At 36.9% G+C, this 17,976-nt stretch overlaps 1 protein-coding gene across 1 annotated transcript in view; it reads left to right on the forward strand.

Annotated features, from left to right (window-relative positions):
- Nucleotides 1-130: 130 nt before the first annotated feature.
- Nucleotides 131-17,976, forward strand: part of duox1 (dual oxidase 1) — a 55,607-nt gene continuing 37,761 nt past the window's right edge. Inside the window, exons 1-8 of the mRNA XM_031899149.1 lie at nucleotides 131-222; nucleotides 3,019-3,099; nucleotides 5,794-5,877; nucleotides 8,433-8,597; nucleotides 11,403-11,590; nucleotides 12,291-12,492; nucleotides 16,092-16,258; nucleotides 17,285-17,345. Coding sequence (XP_031755009.1) covers nucleotides 3,036-3,099; nucleotides 5,794-5,877; nucleotides 8,433-8,597; nucleotides 11,403-11,590; nucleotides 12,291-12,492; nucleotides 16,092-16,258; nucleotides 17,285-17,345 — 931 coding nt within the window. The 5' untranslated portion in view covers nucleotides 131-222; nucleotides 3,019-3,035. The remainder of the gene's footprint in view (nucleotides 223-3,018; nucleotides 3,100-5,793; nucleotides 5,878-8,432; nucleotides 8,598-11,402; nucleotides 11,591-12,290; nucleotides 12,493-16,091; nucleotides 16,259-17,284; nucleotides 17,346-17,976) is intronic.

Below are 17,976 nucleotides of genomic sequence, written 5' to 3' on the forward strand. Positions count from 1 at the left end.
TTTATGTGCAATCAGGGAAGGCTTAAAGCAGTCACCAAGTCCCACATTGTATCTACATGTCTGGAGCTGTGTATTGAGTAATGCCTCTGCCCTGCCTCTCTCTCTTACAAAACCAGCCGGCTGGCCTTACATTTGGAAGAAATATCTTTGGTTTCACACAATGCATAAAGCGACTGCAACAAGAAGCTGAGTGGATTTTAAAGATTACACCTCTTGCAAAATGTGAGTAACTTGGCATCTTCATTTTCACATGTTTTGTTGCAAATATGAAATGTTTGATGTTTCAGATAACTAATGGGCTGTTGCAAATAAACAGTTCTAAATACATTATTAAAATAAAACTATGTAAATATGAAATTAGCAGGGCTAATAGATACATTCTTTCTTAATAGAAAGAAATAGAAATAGAAGAAATTCAATACAAAATTGTTTCATCATTAAAAGTAATATTATACATTTGTGTTTGAAATTGTTATTGTACTTGTTAACAAGTTCAGGGCAGCATGGCATTTCAGTCCCAGGTGTCTTGCCATTGATTCTTACTATGGTACTATCTATCTACTCCCTAATGCTTGTTTAAGTTTTCTGCTTGCATTTTAGTGTGTTTGTCCACGTATATAAATATGTCAAAGCCATTATAACTTCTATGCAATTCATTTCAAACGAGAAAATTGACATGTTCTTAAAGCTTACAGTGCTTAATTAGACAATAAAGTAATCACTTTTACACCACTATTGTAATGTTTCATATCAGAAATTTTACCCTATAACTTTTTGACTGGCTAACACAGTACAACACCTTTCAGGGACGGAATTTTTGTTTAGTGGTGATCAAAGTTTTTTGGGAGTTATAAATTCACAGAGAAATTCTGCATTTTGACATTGGTGAATATTTGAATGGAACCACCCAAAAATTTGCTACCAAATTTTGTTCTGCAAAAAAAAGTAGCCCTGGAAACGGCTACAGACTCCAATGTATTCAGCACATCAAAAGTCTCTGTGGGAAAAAGTCATGACAAAAGAAGGTACAGCGAAAAAATGCCCATAGACTCAAATTTCACTCAACATTTCACGTGAAAAAGTAGCCACCAAAAAAGTCGTGTTTCTATGAATTCTTCGTAATTTTTCCAAATTTCCCAAAACTTTTTCTTTTTGCCCTGTCCCTGTGAGTGTGGTACTCTTTCTCTCTGCTTTTATTTTTGACCTGCACCCGGGGAGGTTGCCGGTTTTGCACCTCTCTGTTTCTATATATACAAAAAACAGTGTTGCACTCTGCAAACCAAAAAAAATTTAATTGGTGCAAAATTAAAAATTAGTGGTCCAGTATTGTAGTCACAGATCTGTAAACTTCTTCAAAGACAAAGATCTTTGACTAAACCATTGGACTACTTATTTTTCTCTTCTATTCTTGCAAGGAATTTTTAAAACTGTTGTCTCTAAGAAATATTTTTGGAACAAATAAACATAACCACTATGCTTCAAAAAATATTGTAAAAATACCTTCTTAGTTAAAATACTGAGCAAAATTAAATGACTTCATTATTTAGAACATCAGCCAGGTTCAATTCCATAGCAAAAACATATCTCCTAATTCAGTTCCAGATTTTCCAGACTTCATGGAGTCTTTACATGATAAACTATATGATTTTGTTTTTCATTTAACTGCATCTGGATGAATATTGTTTATTAGTAATGTTTAGTGTGTCTAGCCACAAACTATAGAGTATAACTCAAAGATAGTATGTTCTAGTTCAATGTAGTTCTATGTTTTTTAACATTAACATTCCTGAGCTAAATAGGGCAAACACAGAAACTGAAGCTACTCCATATTGTGTTCTTGCGAGGCAGATATCAATTTCCTTGTTTGCCCTGTATAGCTCAATAAATAACAAAAACCATACATTTTTCAGATTCAGCACAAATAAAGTTTATTGCAATTATGTCAAAAAGGAAGGTAGACTGGTATATTAAAAACTGTGGCAGATTCTTAAAGAAGGCCAAACACAGCCTGTCTTCCCTCTACTATATATAATTGATGCCTATTTCCCTAAAAAGGCATTTGTTATATAAAGAGAAGATAGGCTGTAAACCCTGCAAACTCTGGGAACGCCTAGCATTTTTCTGTATAACAAACGTCCTTCCCACTGTTAATCTACTGCACATCTGCTAGACTCTATGACATTTTATTGAACAATCTTCTGAGTAAGCTTTATGTAATGTTAATAATGATCTCCAGGTCTTCTTATACTAATTCTAAATATTTTCTGTTATGCTTCTTAGGTTCAGCTTAGAGTGGGGGAGAGTGTAGGGGAACCTTAAGATTTTGTACTTAGCTCTCTGTGGTTCATGTTCAGAGTACACTCTTTTACTGGAAGAACTCATCCCCATGAGCTTCTGGCTCCCTCCTGAGTGTGTCTGTTCCAGGCATGGAAATGTTCCTGTTTAGGTCCTTCTTGCAATATAGGTCTCTCTAGGGCAACAAAAACCTGTATTCATTTATCAACTTCTATGGCACCCAAAATAAAGGGGTACTAAATAAAAATATCATCTTGCTTGTAGCTTTTGTCTTCAGATGAAGAGGCCTTATATATCTAGAATCTAATTAGACATGTCACCATAAAGTCCAACACATGTGATTTGCTGTAAGTGATAGATACATTTAAAAAATGAATGTGACAAAAGGGACCTTATGTGTTAGGTGCCCTCCATCACTGTAAAAGCACTTTTACAATAACTAGGAACCCCGTAGTTCCATTGTTCTTTTAATATCTCAGTTAGACAACTACAGGTTTAGAATCCTTTTTTTTACCATAGGGTTATCTATCTATGTATTGATTTAAAGAACAGAAAACAGCTTCATGCTATTTTGGGATTTGTAATACACATTTAATTGAATGTGCGGTTTCTTTTGTTATAATAGAATGTAATAGAACAGTCTCCAACAAAAAGTTATCTCTAGTAATAAGGTCTGTTTAGAGTAGAACAACAGATCACTCAAACTATTGTTTATTTTTTTAGAGTGCTGCTGTCTGAAAATGAAAACACGTTCTACCTGGACCTGCGTGTGGCTTTTTATTGCAGAGCTATACAACATCACATGTAAGTCAGAAGATCTGAACATTTGTGAGACTTTTCATTTAAAACACCATATACACTTAAATGTTTATTTATATTGTACTTGTGACTAAGCTGTATCTATCTTGGTACAAATGAATGGCAATGTTCTTTCCTTATAGGCTATAAGAGTTGTCCCTTAAATGGCGAGTGCAATTTATGGCTTCAGTAAAAAGTGGTGTAAAAATAGCAATGAACAGTAAAAAGTGGTGCCCTAAGAACATTGAAATAAAGAACTGTTCTAAGCATTCATATTGATTCCTTCAAAGAAGATGTAGAAAGCAGACGGGACAAGACTGCTGTTGTGATAGCACATTGCAAAAAAATGCTGGGAAAAATATAATCATCAGGTGGTTGGAGTTGTTCTTGCCAATATATGTGGGAATATAACTGCTTTAGATAGGAAAGTTCATGATATACTAAAGTTTCATCATGTGGTGTACTCGCCTAAATAGTCTTGATAAGCAGAGTGAGGAGACATTATGCTGATGTGTAAGCTGCCTCAACATGCATAGAGATTGCTTTTGGTGCCCTGTAATGAGACCAACTAATACAGCAATTCCATGCACAGGTTTATGATACAATACTTTACATTTTCACCCTGTAAATATTTTTTGTAGGATGTCAATTTGTCTATAAATACATTTGGCCACATTCAAAATGTCTACATCACAAGAAATATTTAGTGCTTTGGAACTTGTTTATATTATTGGGCTTTCTGCTGTTGGCTCCAACCTGGAATTTGAATTGCTATCGGTAAGCTAATTCATTGGATGTACAGATGTTTTTGATGTATAATGTTTGATATTTAATGTATAAATAAGATATGTCATTAATTTTCTAATTAGCAGGGGAAAAGAAATTGTATTGACTGATACAATCTCAATAGTTAGGGGCAGATTTTTTTTTTAAAGGAAAGTCCACATGGGGAAAAAAACCTCAACCAACATTTTTGCCCCAAACCCCCACTCGAGTTCCTTAACTAATACAGGGTTTTCTTAATGAGTTCTTATGAACAATCATACATTTACCCCCTAATGCTGAACCCATGTTCTGAGGAAACCCACACAGAGCAGTAATCAAGTCTGTCTGAATATGTTATACTTGTATGTGCAGCTCTAAAGTCCAAGTGCATTATTCTTCAGTATCATAGTATTACCTAACCTCAGCAAAGGGTTTTCATTCTTTTAAGAACCAGTGGCTCATAAGCAACATATTTATTATCAACCTCTTGGCTGTAACTCCCAGTGGCCCAAAAGCAGGTGGTTATTTTGGAATTTCTGGCTTGGTGGCAAGTTTTGGTTGAATAAAAATATGTACTACCAAACAAAGCCTCCTGTAAACTAAGGGGCACATTTACTTATCCACAAATGCTCCGAACGTTCATTCGATTGGTCCAATCGTATTTTCCACGACTTTTTCGTACCTTGCACGACTTTTTTGTACCTTGCGCGACTTTTTCAGAGCTTTTGCCTATTTTTCCTATTTTTAGCACAAAAAAAAACGGAACTATAGTTTATATAAATAAGCTGCTGTGTAGCCATGGGGGCAGCCATTCAAAGGAGAAAAGGCACAGGCACATAGCAGCTAACAGATAAACCCCCATTATATGGGGCTTATCTACTAGTCATCTGCTATGTAACCTGTGCCTTTTCTCCTTTTTTCCAGCTTGAATGGCTGCCCCCATGGCTACACAGCAGCTTATTAATATAGTAGCTTTTCTGTAGCAAAAACACCAGTTTTTTTGCAGAGCAACAGCACATTATATTTTTTAATTACTTTAAAACACTTTAATTTTTTGATGTTACTGTTCCTTTAACAGTAAAGCCTTATGATAATTGTAGGTAGTACTTCTTCACTTTGGGTTCTCTGAGAGGTTCAGCAATTATTTTAGGTTTTAAGATTTTATTTTTAATGGAATCAGTGTGTCCTCACTCATGTGTGTATTATTTCCTAAATGGCACACTGAAATCACAGCAAATTCACAGCAACAGTGCCTATTTGGAGAGCTCTTGTGGCAGGATATTTGAGCACAGCCTGCACCTTGCACTGAATCTATCATAAGTCGCAGCTCTGAAGGTACATACAGCCTTGTACTCACTGGAGCTCATTTATAAGCACTGGACAAATTTGTACCTGGGCAGTAACCCATAGCAACCAATCATTGATTACATTTTTCCAGTCAGTTGCAGATATAACAATGAAAGCAGACTATTGATTGGTTGCCATGATTTATTGCCCAGTTTGCCCACATGTGCTACCTAAGATCGATGTAAAAATTTGAGGGCAAACCTTATGTGAGTCCCTGTTTGTGGGCTTTTACCGTGTTGCAGGGTAGCAAGTATCAAAAACAATTGAGTTTTAATTATTTTTTGGATTGTAAAAGGGTTGTAAAGGAGCCCTTGTGTATATATATATATATCCATATATTTCCTACACAGATGTGCCCTTTTTCCAACCCCTTTCACTTTAATATAACACCCATCCCAGGGCAAGGGGAACAAAACTTGTCATTAGTTGGACTTAAATTAGTTGGCATTAAATATTAATGCTCTGATGCGTTTACGTTTCTTTTGTCACAAATCCCTTCAGTAAAATGAACCATTATGACGTTTTTATTATATGGATATATGTTTATTCATATTGCTGTGCATTTATAGCATTCACTTACTCTAACAGATTCACAAAAAAACATTCATTGGGAGATTCAACGATATGACGGCTGGTACAACAATCTACACCAACACAACCGAGGGTCTGCAGGTATGAAACACAATTAACTATTTGGTCATTGCCTTAAAAAGTAGATTTTATTAAATATTTGGGGATTACCCAAATGGGTGAATCTTTATAAATCTGCTAATATATAACATTTTGTTTTATATATCAAAGGTGGGAGTGTTAAAAATCAATGTGGTTATATAGAAAAACAGTTTAAATGAAGGGGTTAATGTCTTGAAGAATTTTTGCGCTTTTTTTTTCACTTCTGCTGGGGCTCAAGCCTGGAATCTAAAATGCTATCTATAGGCAGGTTCTTTGTAAAGTAAGATTTTTGAATATGTAAAAACATACATTGCAAATTTTCTTAGGTTAGTCACAAAAGCAGACATTTTCTTTTTAAACTGCACATTTGTATTAAAAAAAGATCCATCTAATTTAACAGGGCATCATTTTGTCTCTGTAGAGACTAACTGTGATCTGATTAAATATTATCAGTCTGGTGAAACTGCTTACTGACAAGACCCATATTGAGCAGACATTAAACTATCTAAACTTTTTATACATGCGCAGCTCTAAAATATTAGCATTTGCATTATGCATGTGCATTAAAACTTTCAGTCGGACTTTAGAGTGCCAATTGAGATTTTTTTTTTTAAGTCTTTGAAGAAATCAGTGGAATGTATTCTTATTAAAGTACTGTATAACATCTTATTGCTATTTTAGCAGCACTAGTTTTATGCAGGGACAATGTAAAAGCATTACATTAAAACAAAATAAAGAACAGAATGTAATAAAAGGTATAGAAACCCGTGGAATGATATAATTTACTAATCTGCTGTTTGAAGGCCAACAACAGTTTGCCATGGATTACAAAACATGGAGCCGATACGGGTCCTTCAGACCAATTGGGCAGCTTATCTGCTTGTGTATGGGGCCCTCAGATGGGCCTTGATGACCAATATTTGGCTGAAAATCAGCCAGATGTTTATTGGGTAGATTTGAATTTCCTGTTGGATTAAGGACACTTTGCCTTTTCAATGTATCTTTCAACTCTGTATGTCTGTATCTTTCTGCATGTCCCTTAAGTTCTAAGACAAGGAAGCGTGAGCAGAGGAAGTGTGTACTTCTGCAGTCTGACCCACACCAAATTGGAAGCAGCAATGGTTGGCTTAATTTCAACCATAACCTAAGGGTTAACCCACAGGTCCCCCAGGTTGTGAGTCTATCTGCACATCACTAATTAGTATGGTAGATAAGGCTGTTGAGAAAGCTGTTTGCCTTTAATAAATAAGGTAATAACTGAACAAATCTTTATGCATCAAGTGGCTCAAATTAGATTGTAGCAAACTTGTCTAACTAGTTGTCTAACAAAAAGTGGCATTCTGTAGACCAGAGACTCCCTGTTGACTCTGCTGGGTCCTGAACTGCATAATTATATTGAATTAAGTATTTTAGCAATGCCTTACTTTTTCAGTTTTTTTTTGTAATGCGGATTGTCTTTTAGTTTAGCTTAACTAAATTGATTGTACATTGTGTCAGTGTGGACAGTTGTCTTTTTTTCAGCCCAGAATAGCTATGATCTATCAGAATCTGTATAGGATGTATATGATGATCTGATGTAGCACTTGAGTAAACTAACACTTTTGAGAAACTGGGGCTATAGGTTATAATTAAATGCTGATATGGGCTACCCAGAAAAAGAGAGTTATTTAAGAACTGCTTGTACCTGGTTTTTTTTTACATTAAAGCTTAAATACATGTAATAGCTCTTATGTAACTTTATCATTGTCACCATCACAATTTAGTATCATCAATAAATAAGTAGTTTGGACAGATTCAACACAATATTTATTATTTCAGTTGGTTTGAGTTTTCTCCAATTGTTGATGTTTACAATATGTTTAATGCATGTAGACTGCAGGTTGTACCTCCACTCCTTTAGCTTTTTTTAAATCTGCAGTGCATTTAAAATCAATTCCCTGGCAAACAGTGTGAGTAGGTAGTAAGGGCATGGCACTTTATTTTTAATGCATTACAGATTAAGAATGCTAAAAGGTGGTGTAGGATTCATGTACAACAAGGGGCCTTGACACCTTATATTTTGTAAAAATTATTTCTAAGGGCAAACCATGTGCTGGCAATTTTTCTTTTTCTTTTTGTTCTTTATTGTTTCCAACAGCTGGTCAACTCTAGAATTTGGGTTAGACTGAACACTGGCACAAGGGTGCATCTAGAACCTGATCAAAGCCACAGCATGGTTTAGACTGAGCGCTGGCGATTTCTTTCTGTGTTTTGATTTGTTTAGCTATAAACATTTATTTGGCAGTGCATTATCATGTAGAGTGCATTTTATATTGTGACTGATTTACTTGTTTTACTTTTTCTTATAACATATACTGTAACATATAAGAGATGCTGATGGCTCACCTTATTTAACTGACAATAGACAGGCAATTATAGCAAATTAATTTACAGTTGCGCTAGTGAAAAAATATAAACTGTATTAAATACTAATAAATGTCAGTTTTGGGAGGGTGATGTAAATATTCTACCAAGTCATAATTTTTCAATAAAATTCTATTTATACCCTGTACTAGGTTTTAGGCTTCTGCGTCTTGTGCCAGCTGCCTACTCCGATGGAGTTTATCAAGCAATACAAGAACCAGAACTTCCTAACCCAAGGCAAATTAGTAATGTGGCCATGCAAGGAGATTCAGGCCTCTCTTCAAACCGCAACCGCACAGTTCTTGGCGTATTTTTTGGTAAGGTTATAAACACAAACTACTTTTAGTAAGAAATGAATGCACTTATAGCCACGCATTTCAAGTTCTAAATATAAGTAAATGAACCAGTATTTCTTAATCAAGGGTAGAAATTAGAGAAGAAATTTATTTTAATTAAACTAATACAGTTCACTGAAGGAGGATTGCATCAGTGTGCTGTTTGCCAGTATATACATTATACATTCTACATTCATACATACATACATTCATACATTCATACATACATACATACATACATACATTCATACATACATACATTCATACATACATACATACATACATACATACATTATCCTGAATACATAATAAAAAATAGGTAAAAGTATTACATTTCAAACCTTTTTATTAAATGTCTACTTAAACTGAAATTGTTATTTGCAATGAAATAGCGAATAAAGCAAATTGGGGTAAAAGTATTTTGTACTTGGTAAAAATGTAAACTGAACCAAAGCCTTTTTCACTTTAATGTTGTTCTGAAGAGCATTAAAACTAGATGTTCTTTAGCATTCCTTGGCAATGTTACTGCTAGGGTGTGTTATAAATATGATTTCACCCCCATGATGCAACTACAAAACAGCTTGGTTGACAGCATTCTTTGGCATTGCGTCAACATCAAACATCAAAGAATGCAGTTCAGAATCGTTATGGATTCTATACTTTGAATCTGAACATTGAAACCTACAACAAGAGAATAATATTTATCATTGTAATAAACACACACATATACATAACCACAGAACCCTAGTAATATAGAGAAAATATGAGAAGACATGGGGGCAGATTTTTTAATGCTTGAGCGTTCAAGCTCAAGCAATCAGTTACTAAAATCATGCATAAGTTCCTGAACTTAAGTGAGCTTAAGAGTCCACTACAAAAAAAAAGTGATTTTTTTTTTTGTAATAATGTCTTGACTGGAAGAGGGTGACCCTGGAAAGAAGCTTTCAGTCATGTATGTATGTATAACTTTATTTATAATGCACCACAAGGGTACGCAGCGCTGTACAATCCTACAATATACAGAATAACACACAGGGTTATAATAAATACAATAAATAAGTATAAATACACGGGGAGTAAGTGTCATGTGGTATGAGACACAGTAGGAAGGAGGTCCCTGCCCCGTAGAGCTTACAGGGGTTGTATGTTAGTTGGTTGGGTAACATACAGGCACAAATTGGAAGGTAAGAGTGCACTAGGTATGGGCATTTGCCCTTAAGCACAGGACTACGCAAAATAAACTTTTAGTGCTCCAGAAGGTAACATCTGAGTATTATCTTAAAGAGAGTGAGTGTTACCCACGGAGGGATTCAGGGATAGAGTTCCAGAGGTAAGGAGCAGCGAGATAGAAAGGTTTGAGATGAGAGAGCGCAGTGGGTGTGGATGGTGTAAAAAGACGGAGGCTCTGAGAGGAGTGGAGGAGACGGCCAGGAAAAAAATGTAGTGAGGAGCAGAGGAGTGAAGGGCTTTAAATGTTAGCAGAAGGATTTTGTATGCTATCCTTTGCGTAAGAGGGAGCCATGCTAGAGAGCTTAATTGAGGCTGAGCAGGTTCCCTCTTAGGAGAGAGCAGGAGGATCCTGGCAGCAGAGTTTAAGATTGATTGCAGGGGAGAGAGGTGGGAGTCTGGGAGGCCGGTTAGTAGGAGATTGCAGTAATCTAAGCGGGAAAGGATAAGGGCATGTATTAGTGTTTTAGCTGCTACTTGTGAAAGAAAGGGGCGTATCTTGGCAATAACATCACTAACATTACAGTCATGTGTTGTGATGTTATCAGTTATAATCAGTGCTGCTTAGTGATGTAATGTCTGTTACGTGACTCACTAATAACTAATGTGCCTCTGTTGTAAAGTACAAAAATATACTTTGGAGTTTATCTGGATTCATTTAATAAAAGCTGTGACCATTCACATCCAGCTCTTTTTAAGTGTGATTTATTTTGTATTGTTTTGTGTCCATCCTGCTAGTCCTATGGTTTGGACTGGTCAAATGGTGAAAGGTGAAACTGCATGCAGTATGTAGCTGATGATTAAAACATATTTTTACAAATAGGTTTTCTTATTTTTTTCTTATAAAGAATTTGAGTAATTAGTGAAACTAATGTTTTCACTACATGTTTTAACAACTCAACCATGTTTTTTTTTTTACCAGTTAGTCATTACAAACTGTTAACATATGCTAAAATAGTATTGTTTTGATATAATACACAAGACTCATGAATATCCTGAAAATGATATCCTTATAAACAGCACTTAGTGATGTTATCAGTTATAATAAGTGCTGTTTAGTGATGTAACTTCTGTCACACGACTCACTAGTGTTTTATTATAAATAATGTACCCTCTATTGTAAAGTATAAGGATATTAGCGTTCAGAGTCCATCATTTGTTTAAAAGCACTTGAACGCTAGCCTGTTGCTTTCATAGGGTCATGTGACTCCTTAGTTCATTATTCATTATTCACAACTACAGTGTATATGATTTGTAATAAATAAATTGTAAAGACCATTTTAGAAAAGATTAAGCATCCACTACAGTTTAGTGATTGTTTTTATAGTAATGTCAAGCTCTCCTTAAAGATAAGACTCTTTTCTCTAGACTCCACAAACCAAAACACCATTAGCCAACATTTCATGGGCTACAATGAGAGCATCCTGCTTAATGTTTACATGTGGCAGGATCACTTCCAGGCCTTCTTAAAAATGCTGATCCAAATGTCTTTGCTTTATAGCCAATTTTAACCACATGTTATTGTGCATACTATTGTGCTTCCTCTGCTTTATCTTTCAGGATACCATGTACTTTCTGAAATTATTAGCACAGAAAACTCTGGATGCCCTGCTGAGTTTCTGAATATTGCAGTACCTAAAGGGGATAAAATATTTGACCCAGATGCCACGGGTCAAGTAATGCTACCATTCCAGCGCAGTCAGTGGTGGAAATGTAGTGGAGAAAGTCCAAATAATCCAAGGCACCAGGTAGGAAGAAAGTGTGATGTAATAATACCATAGGACACTGTTAGGCAATTTATGCTTCATGTTTGGTAGATAGTGATGAGCGAGTTTTTTTGCCAGACATGTATTCGCAGTGAATTTCCGCATTTCGCCATTGGCGAATTGTTTTGCAAAACTTCAGTGAAAATTTGCAGCAGAAAAATTAGTTGTGCGCCAAAATTGGGGGCGGTCGTGTCAAAAATGGGCGCGGTCATGTAAAAAATGGGCGCGGTTGTGTAAAAAAACACACGGCCGACACAGGACATCACTATTGGTAGATAATATCCACCAAAAATCCATAAATAATCCGTAATATGCCACAGTAAAGTATTGCATGACTGAGACTATCAAAGGCTTTGCAGTGGTTGACTATGACAGTTAAAACCCCAAACAATATAGATCTTATCTTAGCAATGCATGCACATCCTTTTGCTCTACCATACAATGGAGAGGGATAATTCATAAGCAGAAATATATTTTTTAGTTGTCTGTTTACATTTTGAATTTCTACAGACTTTTGATAATCTATTTTAGACATATACAATATTTGTTTATTTTATAATCCCCACATCACTGTCCTGGAGATGGGTTTTATGGTATTTAATCATGTTTGGCAAGAAAACTTGTTTTCCACAAGGTTGAAAACATTTGCAAATCTATTGTCTTGATTCCTTTTTTCCCCAAGATAAACTCTGTAACAGCATGGATAGACGGAAGTTCAATATATGGTTCATCCCATTCTTGGAGTGATGCCTTAAGAAGTTTTTCGGGTGGAAAGTTGGCATCCGATTCTGACCCCATGTTTCCAAAAGAAGCAGGTGATGCACTTCTAATGTGGAGAGCACCAGATCCTTCCACAGGACATAGAGGAAAGGAAGGGATATATGGTGAGCTCATTAATACCTTGTATTTGTAGGTACTGTGTAGGACACAGTATATTTCTTATTAATATTGCCCCTCACAGAACCCTTTTGGTTGTCCCTTGTGTGATTCCATTTTTTCATTATATTATTACTGCAACTTACTGCTCTGTGGGCTTCCCCTATCTAAACTGACCCCACTCCAATCCATCATGAACAGTGCTGCCAGACTCATACACCTCTCCTCCCACTCCACAAGTGCTGCCCCTCTCTGCCAATCCTTACACTGGCTACCTTTCATGTAGAGCAGTGCTGTCCAACTTCTACGGTGCCGAGGGCCGGAATTTCTCTAGCGTACATTGTGGAGGGCCGCTAATGGAAGCCAGTTTTGACCACTCCCCTTTTTGAAACCACACCCACTTTAAACCACACCTATTTTATCACAATGGTGGTAGCACAGCAAAATCCCAAATGCTTGGTCCTTACTGTGGGGATATCAACCATCATTCATATGTGAAAGAATTATGTCATATTAAGATATACATATATAATTCCATATGCCTCCTCCTCCCCTGTGGATAGCAGAGCAACCCCCAGTACATAATTACACACCTTAGGGACCATCCAACTGCTAACAAACTCCCACAACAAACCCCTGCCAGGTTCACCTCCCACAAGCAGCATAGGGCAATCAGAGTATGGCACACACAGGCAGCACTCTGCCTGTCCTATGCTGTCTGTGTGTGCCATACTCTGCCTGCCCTACCCTGCCTGTGTGTGCCATACTCTGCCTTCCCTATGCTGCCTCTGTGTGTCATACTCTGCCTGCCCTACCCTGCCTGTGTGTGCCATACTCTGCCTGCCCTACCCTTCCTGTGTGTGCCATACCCTCCCTGACATATGCTACCTGTGTGTGCCATACTCTACCTGCCCTATGCTGGCTGTATGTGCCATACTCTGCCTACAGTACCTATGTCTGAGGTGTGAAGAAGTGAAAAATGGGGGTGATTACAGCCTGAGCCTGAGGTGTGAACACTGCAGGGGTAGAACAATGCAGGTATTAAAAGGTGTGAAAAACACAGGGGATTACATTTTCAAACAATACAGAGGGATTACAGCCTGAATCTGAGGTGAGAACCATGCAGGGGGCCAGTTAATCTCAGTACTGATACCATTTAAAGTTTACACAAAAGTAAGTCATCAAAGCAGCCAGACAGGTGGGGGGCCACACAGAGGGGGGTCGCGGGCCGCATGCGGCCCGCGGGCCGCCAGTTGGACAGCACTGATGTAGAGGATTCAATTCAAGATTCTTGTACTCACCTTCAAAACACTCACTGGTGCCACACCACTCTATATAACCACCCTAATCCCCAAGTACACCCCTAGACGTTACCTTCGCTCTACTCATGACCTCCTTCTCTCCTCCTCACTCATCACCTCCTCTCACTCTCGCATCCAGGACTTCTCATGTGCTGCACCCATCCTCTGGAACGCTCTCCTCTATCCCATTAGGCACTGCCAGACTCTCCAAGCCTTTAAACGGTCTCTTAAAACTCACCTTTTCACTCAAGCCTATAACCTAAACCCCCCAAACATTCACTAACCACTGGTTTCCTCCTCTCACTCCGCACTTACTGTCACTATACACACCTACATGAACTCCAACATCATGCTAGTTACCCTGACCTTATGTCTCACCCCTCCCTTTTAGAATGTAAGCTCTTGCGAGCAGGACCCTTTCCCTAGTGTCTCCGATCCTCATCCAATGTTACTGCAAACCATTTTTGTGAATTGTTTATATGTACATGTTAACTGTTCTGTCTTTTGTACCCCTCTATTCTGTAAAGCGCTGTGTAAATTGATGGCGCTTTATAAATAATAATAATTATAATAGTGTAGTAGTAACCATGAAAACAGTGCTAGTAGTAATAGTAGTAGCAGTAATTAATCAAAAAGCATTTCCATGACACCATACAAAACATGACTTCTGATATCATGCATACATTAGTGCAGATGGTATTTAGAAATCTTTGCGGCTATAAGAATAGATTACTCACAAAAGAATGAGCTACTAACTCAGCACAGGAAATTCTGAGGAATAGGTACACTTGGATACATTGTCCATGGCTTTACATTTGTGTGCTATTAGTGTTTAATTGTTCCAAATACAAAGGGGTATTTTATTAAAGTAGTGCAAGGTGCAAAACCAAAACCTAATTCTATACCCACAATGCAGCTTTTTATCATGAAATTTCATTGTAATAATGGCAAGAAGTATGGCAAGATAGTACACACCACAAATTGTTTTCACCCGTTTAGATTTGTCACAGATAACAATTTTATAAAAATTACATTTAAAATAAAAGGATTTGAGCCTTAAAACAATGTGTGCATAGTAACCAATATATAATAATCTTTTAAGCTCATTTTATTTTTTTTTCCAAATTCTGTTTTTGTTGCAGCCTCTTGCAAACAAATTAGCAGAATAGGCCAAAAGAAATTGTGCCTTAGGCAAACTATCAAAACTATTTTTCAGTAGGGGCACATTTATGATTTTTCAAACCTTTGGGCCTGAAGGCAAAGGGAAGGAAAAGGGATTGAACTGCTGGGAATTATTTTGGATTTCCCAGCTTGATCTGGCCCTTAACTATTTCCTGCATTAGTACAATTTGTTGTACAATACTTGTTCAAGCCTTTAATCTCTGCATGTAGTCTGCATCAGGGATAAGCAATTCAGATGGGTATTATTAGTCAATTTTGATGCTGAGGCGTGCTGAGCAATACAACCATTAAGAGTCAAAAGTTGAGAAAAAGTAAAAGTAAAAAAAAAACACAAATGTTACTAGATAATAAACCTACCCCTACAACTTAGTTGACGAACATGTGAGGTGCCAGCGGTCACTATGACTTTAGTCATTCAAGGGAAGGCTACCTCAGTCTAGTTTCTTTATATACCATCTTTCAAGGCTGCTAGCCTCTAGGTTGGGAAGTACGAATAGGAGGAAGCAAGTACTGGGGAACGGCTATGAATGACAAGACAAGTAAGGCTGGCAAAGTCTGGAAGCAAGGTACAAAGGGTGAAGCAGGATTTGAAGTCAATTGTAGACAAAGGTCAGCACGAACAGAGTTAACAAGTTGTCAGGAATCAGGTTAACAATAAAAAAAAACAGGTATTCAGAACAATAGTACTCATACAGGAACAGGCTTATAAAGGCCCATGATCAAGCAATATATTATTTTTGTTGGGGGAGGGTGGTTTATATATCAAATCTTCACAGGGCACAATGAAATGTCCTGATTGTGTCCAAAATGGCAGTGACCTCCAGTGTGGGGACATTAATGACAGTGCCGGGCATAGCACTCTCTCACTCCATCTTTACTTCAGTGCTTCAGGTATAAATATGAGATGTAAAGACCATATAGTGCCACAAATGAATATATCTTTTACTAGAAACATACTGTACACTTTTAATAATTAAGGAGTTATAAGGGCAGCATTTTACAGTAACATTTTGGTTCAACATATAGAATCAGCAAAATAACCCTTCAAAAAGATCAATGCTATTAGATTGTTATAGAATCCAAAATGATGTTACCAAATACATATCATATGCTAATCATTTCAGGTTTTGGCAATGCAAGAGCCAATGAGAATCCTTTCCTCCAAGCTGTGAGCATTCTCTGGTTTAGATACCATAACTACCTTGCACTGCAGTTTGCTAAAAAATATCCTCAGTGGTCAGACGAAGATGTATTTCATAATACCAGAAAATGGATAATTGCCACTTATCAGGTAATACTGTTTCTTAGAAGATAGTCATCCTGAAAATATTTAGAGAAACAAAAGATCAAGGTAAAGTCCAATATGGAGTACTAAAATTAGTAGGCTCGACTACTTGTTTGTATATTTATGTCTGCATTTACCAAAAATGAGAGATACCTTACTTAAGGCACACAATATCAAGCTTTTGGCACACATACAAACCAAACAAACAGCAATAGTGAATACATTAATATGAACTATATCATTCAGTTAATAGTATATGTCCCTCTACAAGTGGAAACCAGAGGGCAAGTGAACATTTTATTTTAATTAAGTCTTTGGTATTTGGCAAATTGTAACCACTGCATTTGTGATCCTAAGAAGAACTATAGCAGTCAAACCAACCTTTCTCTTGTGCAGTTGTTACACATTACCTTGAATAGGAATGTCACTGACGATAGCACATTTTAGCAGTCAGCCAAAAGTCATTTTGAAATGGTCATTTTTGTATTCCCAAGCTGTTCTGTATCCTGTACTTGTTTAAAATAAGCAGCCTGTCCCATTTATTAATAGTGCCATAAGGACAGCCAGAGATTCACAGTGATATGTGCAGGGACAGATCAAAGGTAACTGCTATAAAAAGTCACATCAGGGAACATAAGCCTGTGAGACCAGTGCGGGAGACACACTAAAAAAAAACATTCACCAGGTAATGCCACACCATGTGTTTACTGGTAACGGGATGTGAAAAGATCAAAGTCAACTGGCACAGCCCTAATAAAGTCAAATAAAAAGATGTAGACAAAAGTCAATGCAGCCTACAGCATACACTTAAACTGTTTATTTACTGGTTAGATTGTGCCGTGGAATTACTAGTTACCACTTCTGTACTGTACTACTGTAACGCCACAATGTATGTTTGTAAATGTTACCACCTAGTTATTCATCCATCAGCAATTTATATATTACATTTTTAGAAATACATATTATTAAATATAATTCACTGTTTCCACTTAACTCAGTGGGGTACACACCCTCCTCCCACTTCTCTTGTAGAATGTTGTAATGTATGAATGGCTGCCTGTATTTCTTCAGAAGGAAGTGTCAGCTTATGAAGGTAAGTATCTTACACTCAAATGTTTAAAAAAAGTTAAATGTTGCTATAACCCCTCCCCAAGCATAGACTAGCAATCTGTGGATTCTGGCAAATGCCAAAGGGACTGCTGTAATATGCCATAAACAGTCACTATTTAGTTGACTGGTGGGGAGTCTGTTTGGGCCTCAGAGTGTTTTTGCAATTAGAGAAAATCAGAGTGAAAAAGTAATTTATCTCGAATATTTGAGGTTTGTCATTTGATAACATCTGGTGATTTTTGTGGCCTAAGTGAGTTTAACATAAATTGTGATTACTAGTGAATCTGCTGAGATTTGTTTCTCCTGTGAATTTTTGAAAACCTGGAGATTTTGCAAACTTAAGGCAACATTGCTTTCACCATTTTCTCTGGCAGTGAGGGCAAGCAGGAGATTCAAACTGACCACATCTCCTCCTTCCACCTGGCAGTCATTTATATCCTCAATACCTGTGCCAAGCAGGAGCTCTTTTTATATGTTTATTACAGTGAGTGTAAAAAAGTATATCTATATATCTTATAGTGTATGCAAAACAAGGCCTATATGCCAGACATCTATCAGACATAGTCTATGCATCTCCCTTGTTTTATCATATAAACAGTTCCTTCAGCTAAGAT

Source organism: Xenopus tropicalis, chromosome 3 (genome assembly GCF_000004195.4).
Source record: "Xenopus tropicalis strain Nigerian chromosome 3, UCB_Xtro_10.0, whole genome shotgun sequence".
NCBI lineage: Eukaryota > Metazoa > Chordata > Amphibia > Anura > Pipidae > Xenopus > Xenopus tropicalis.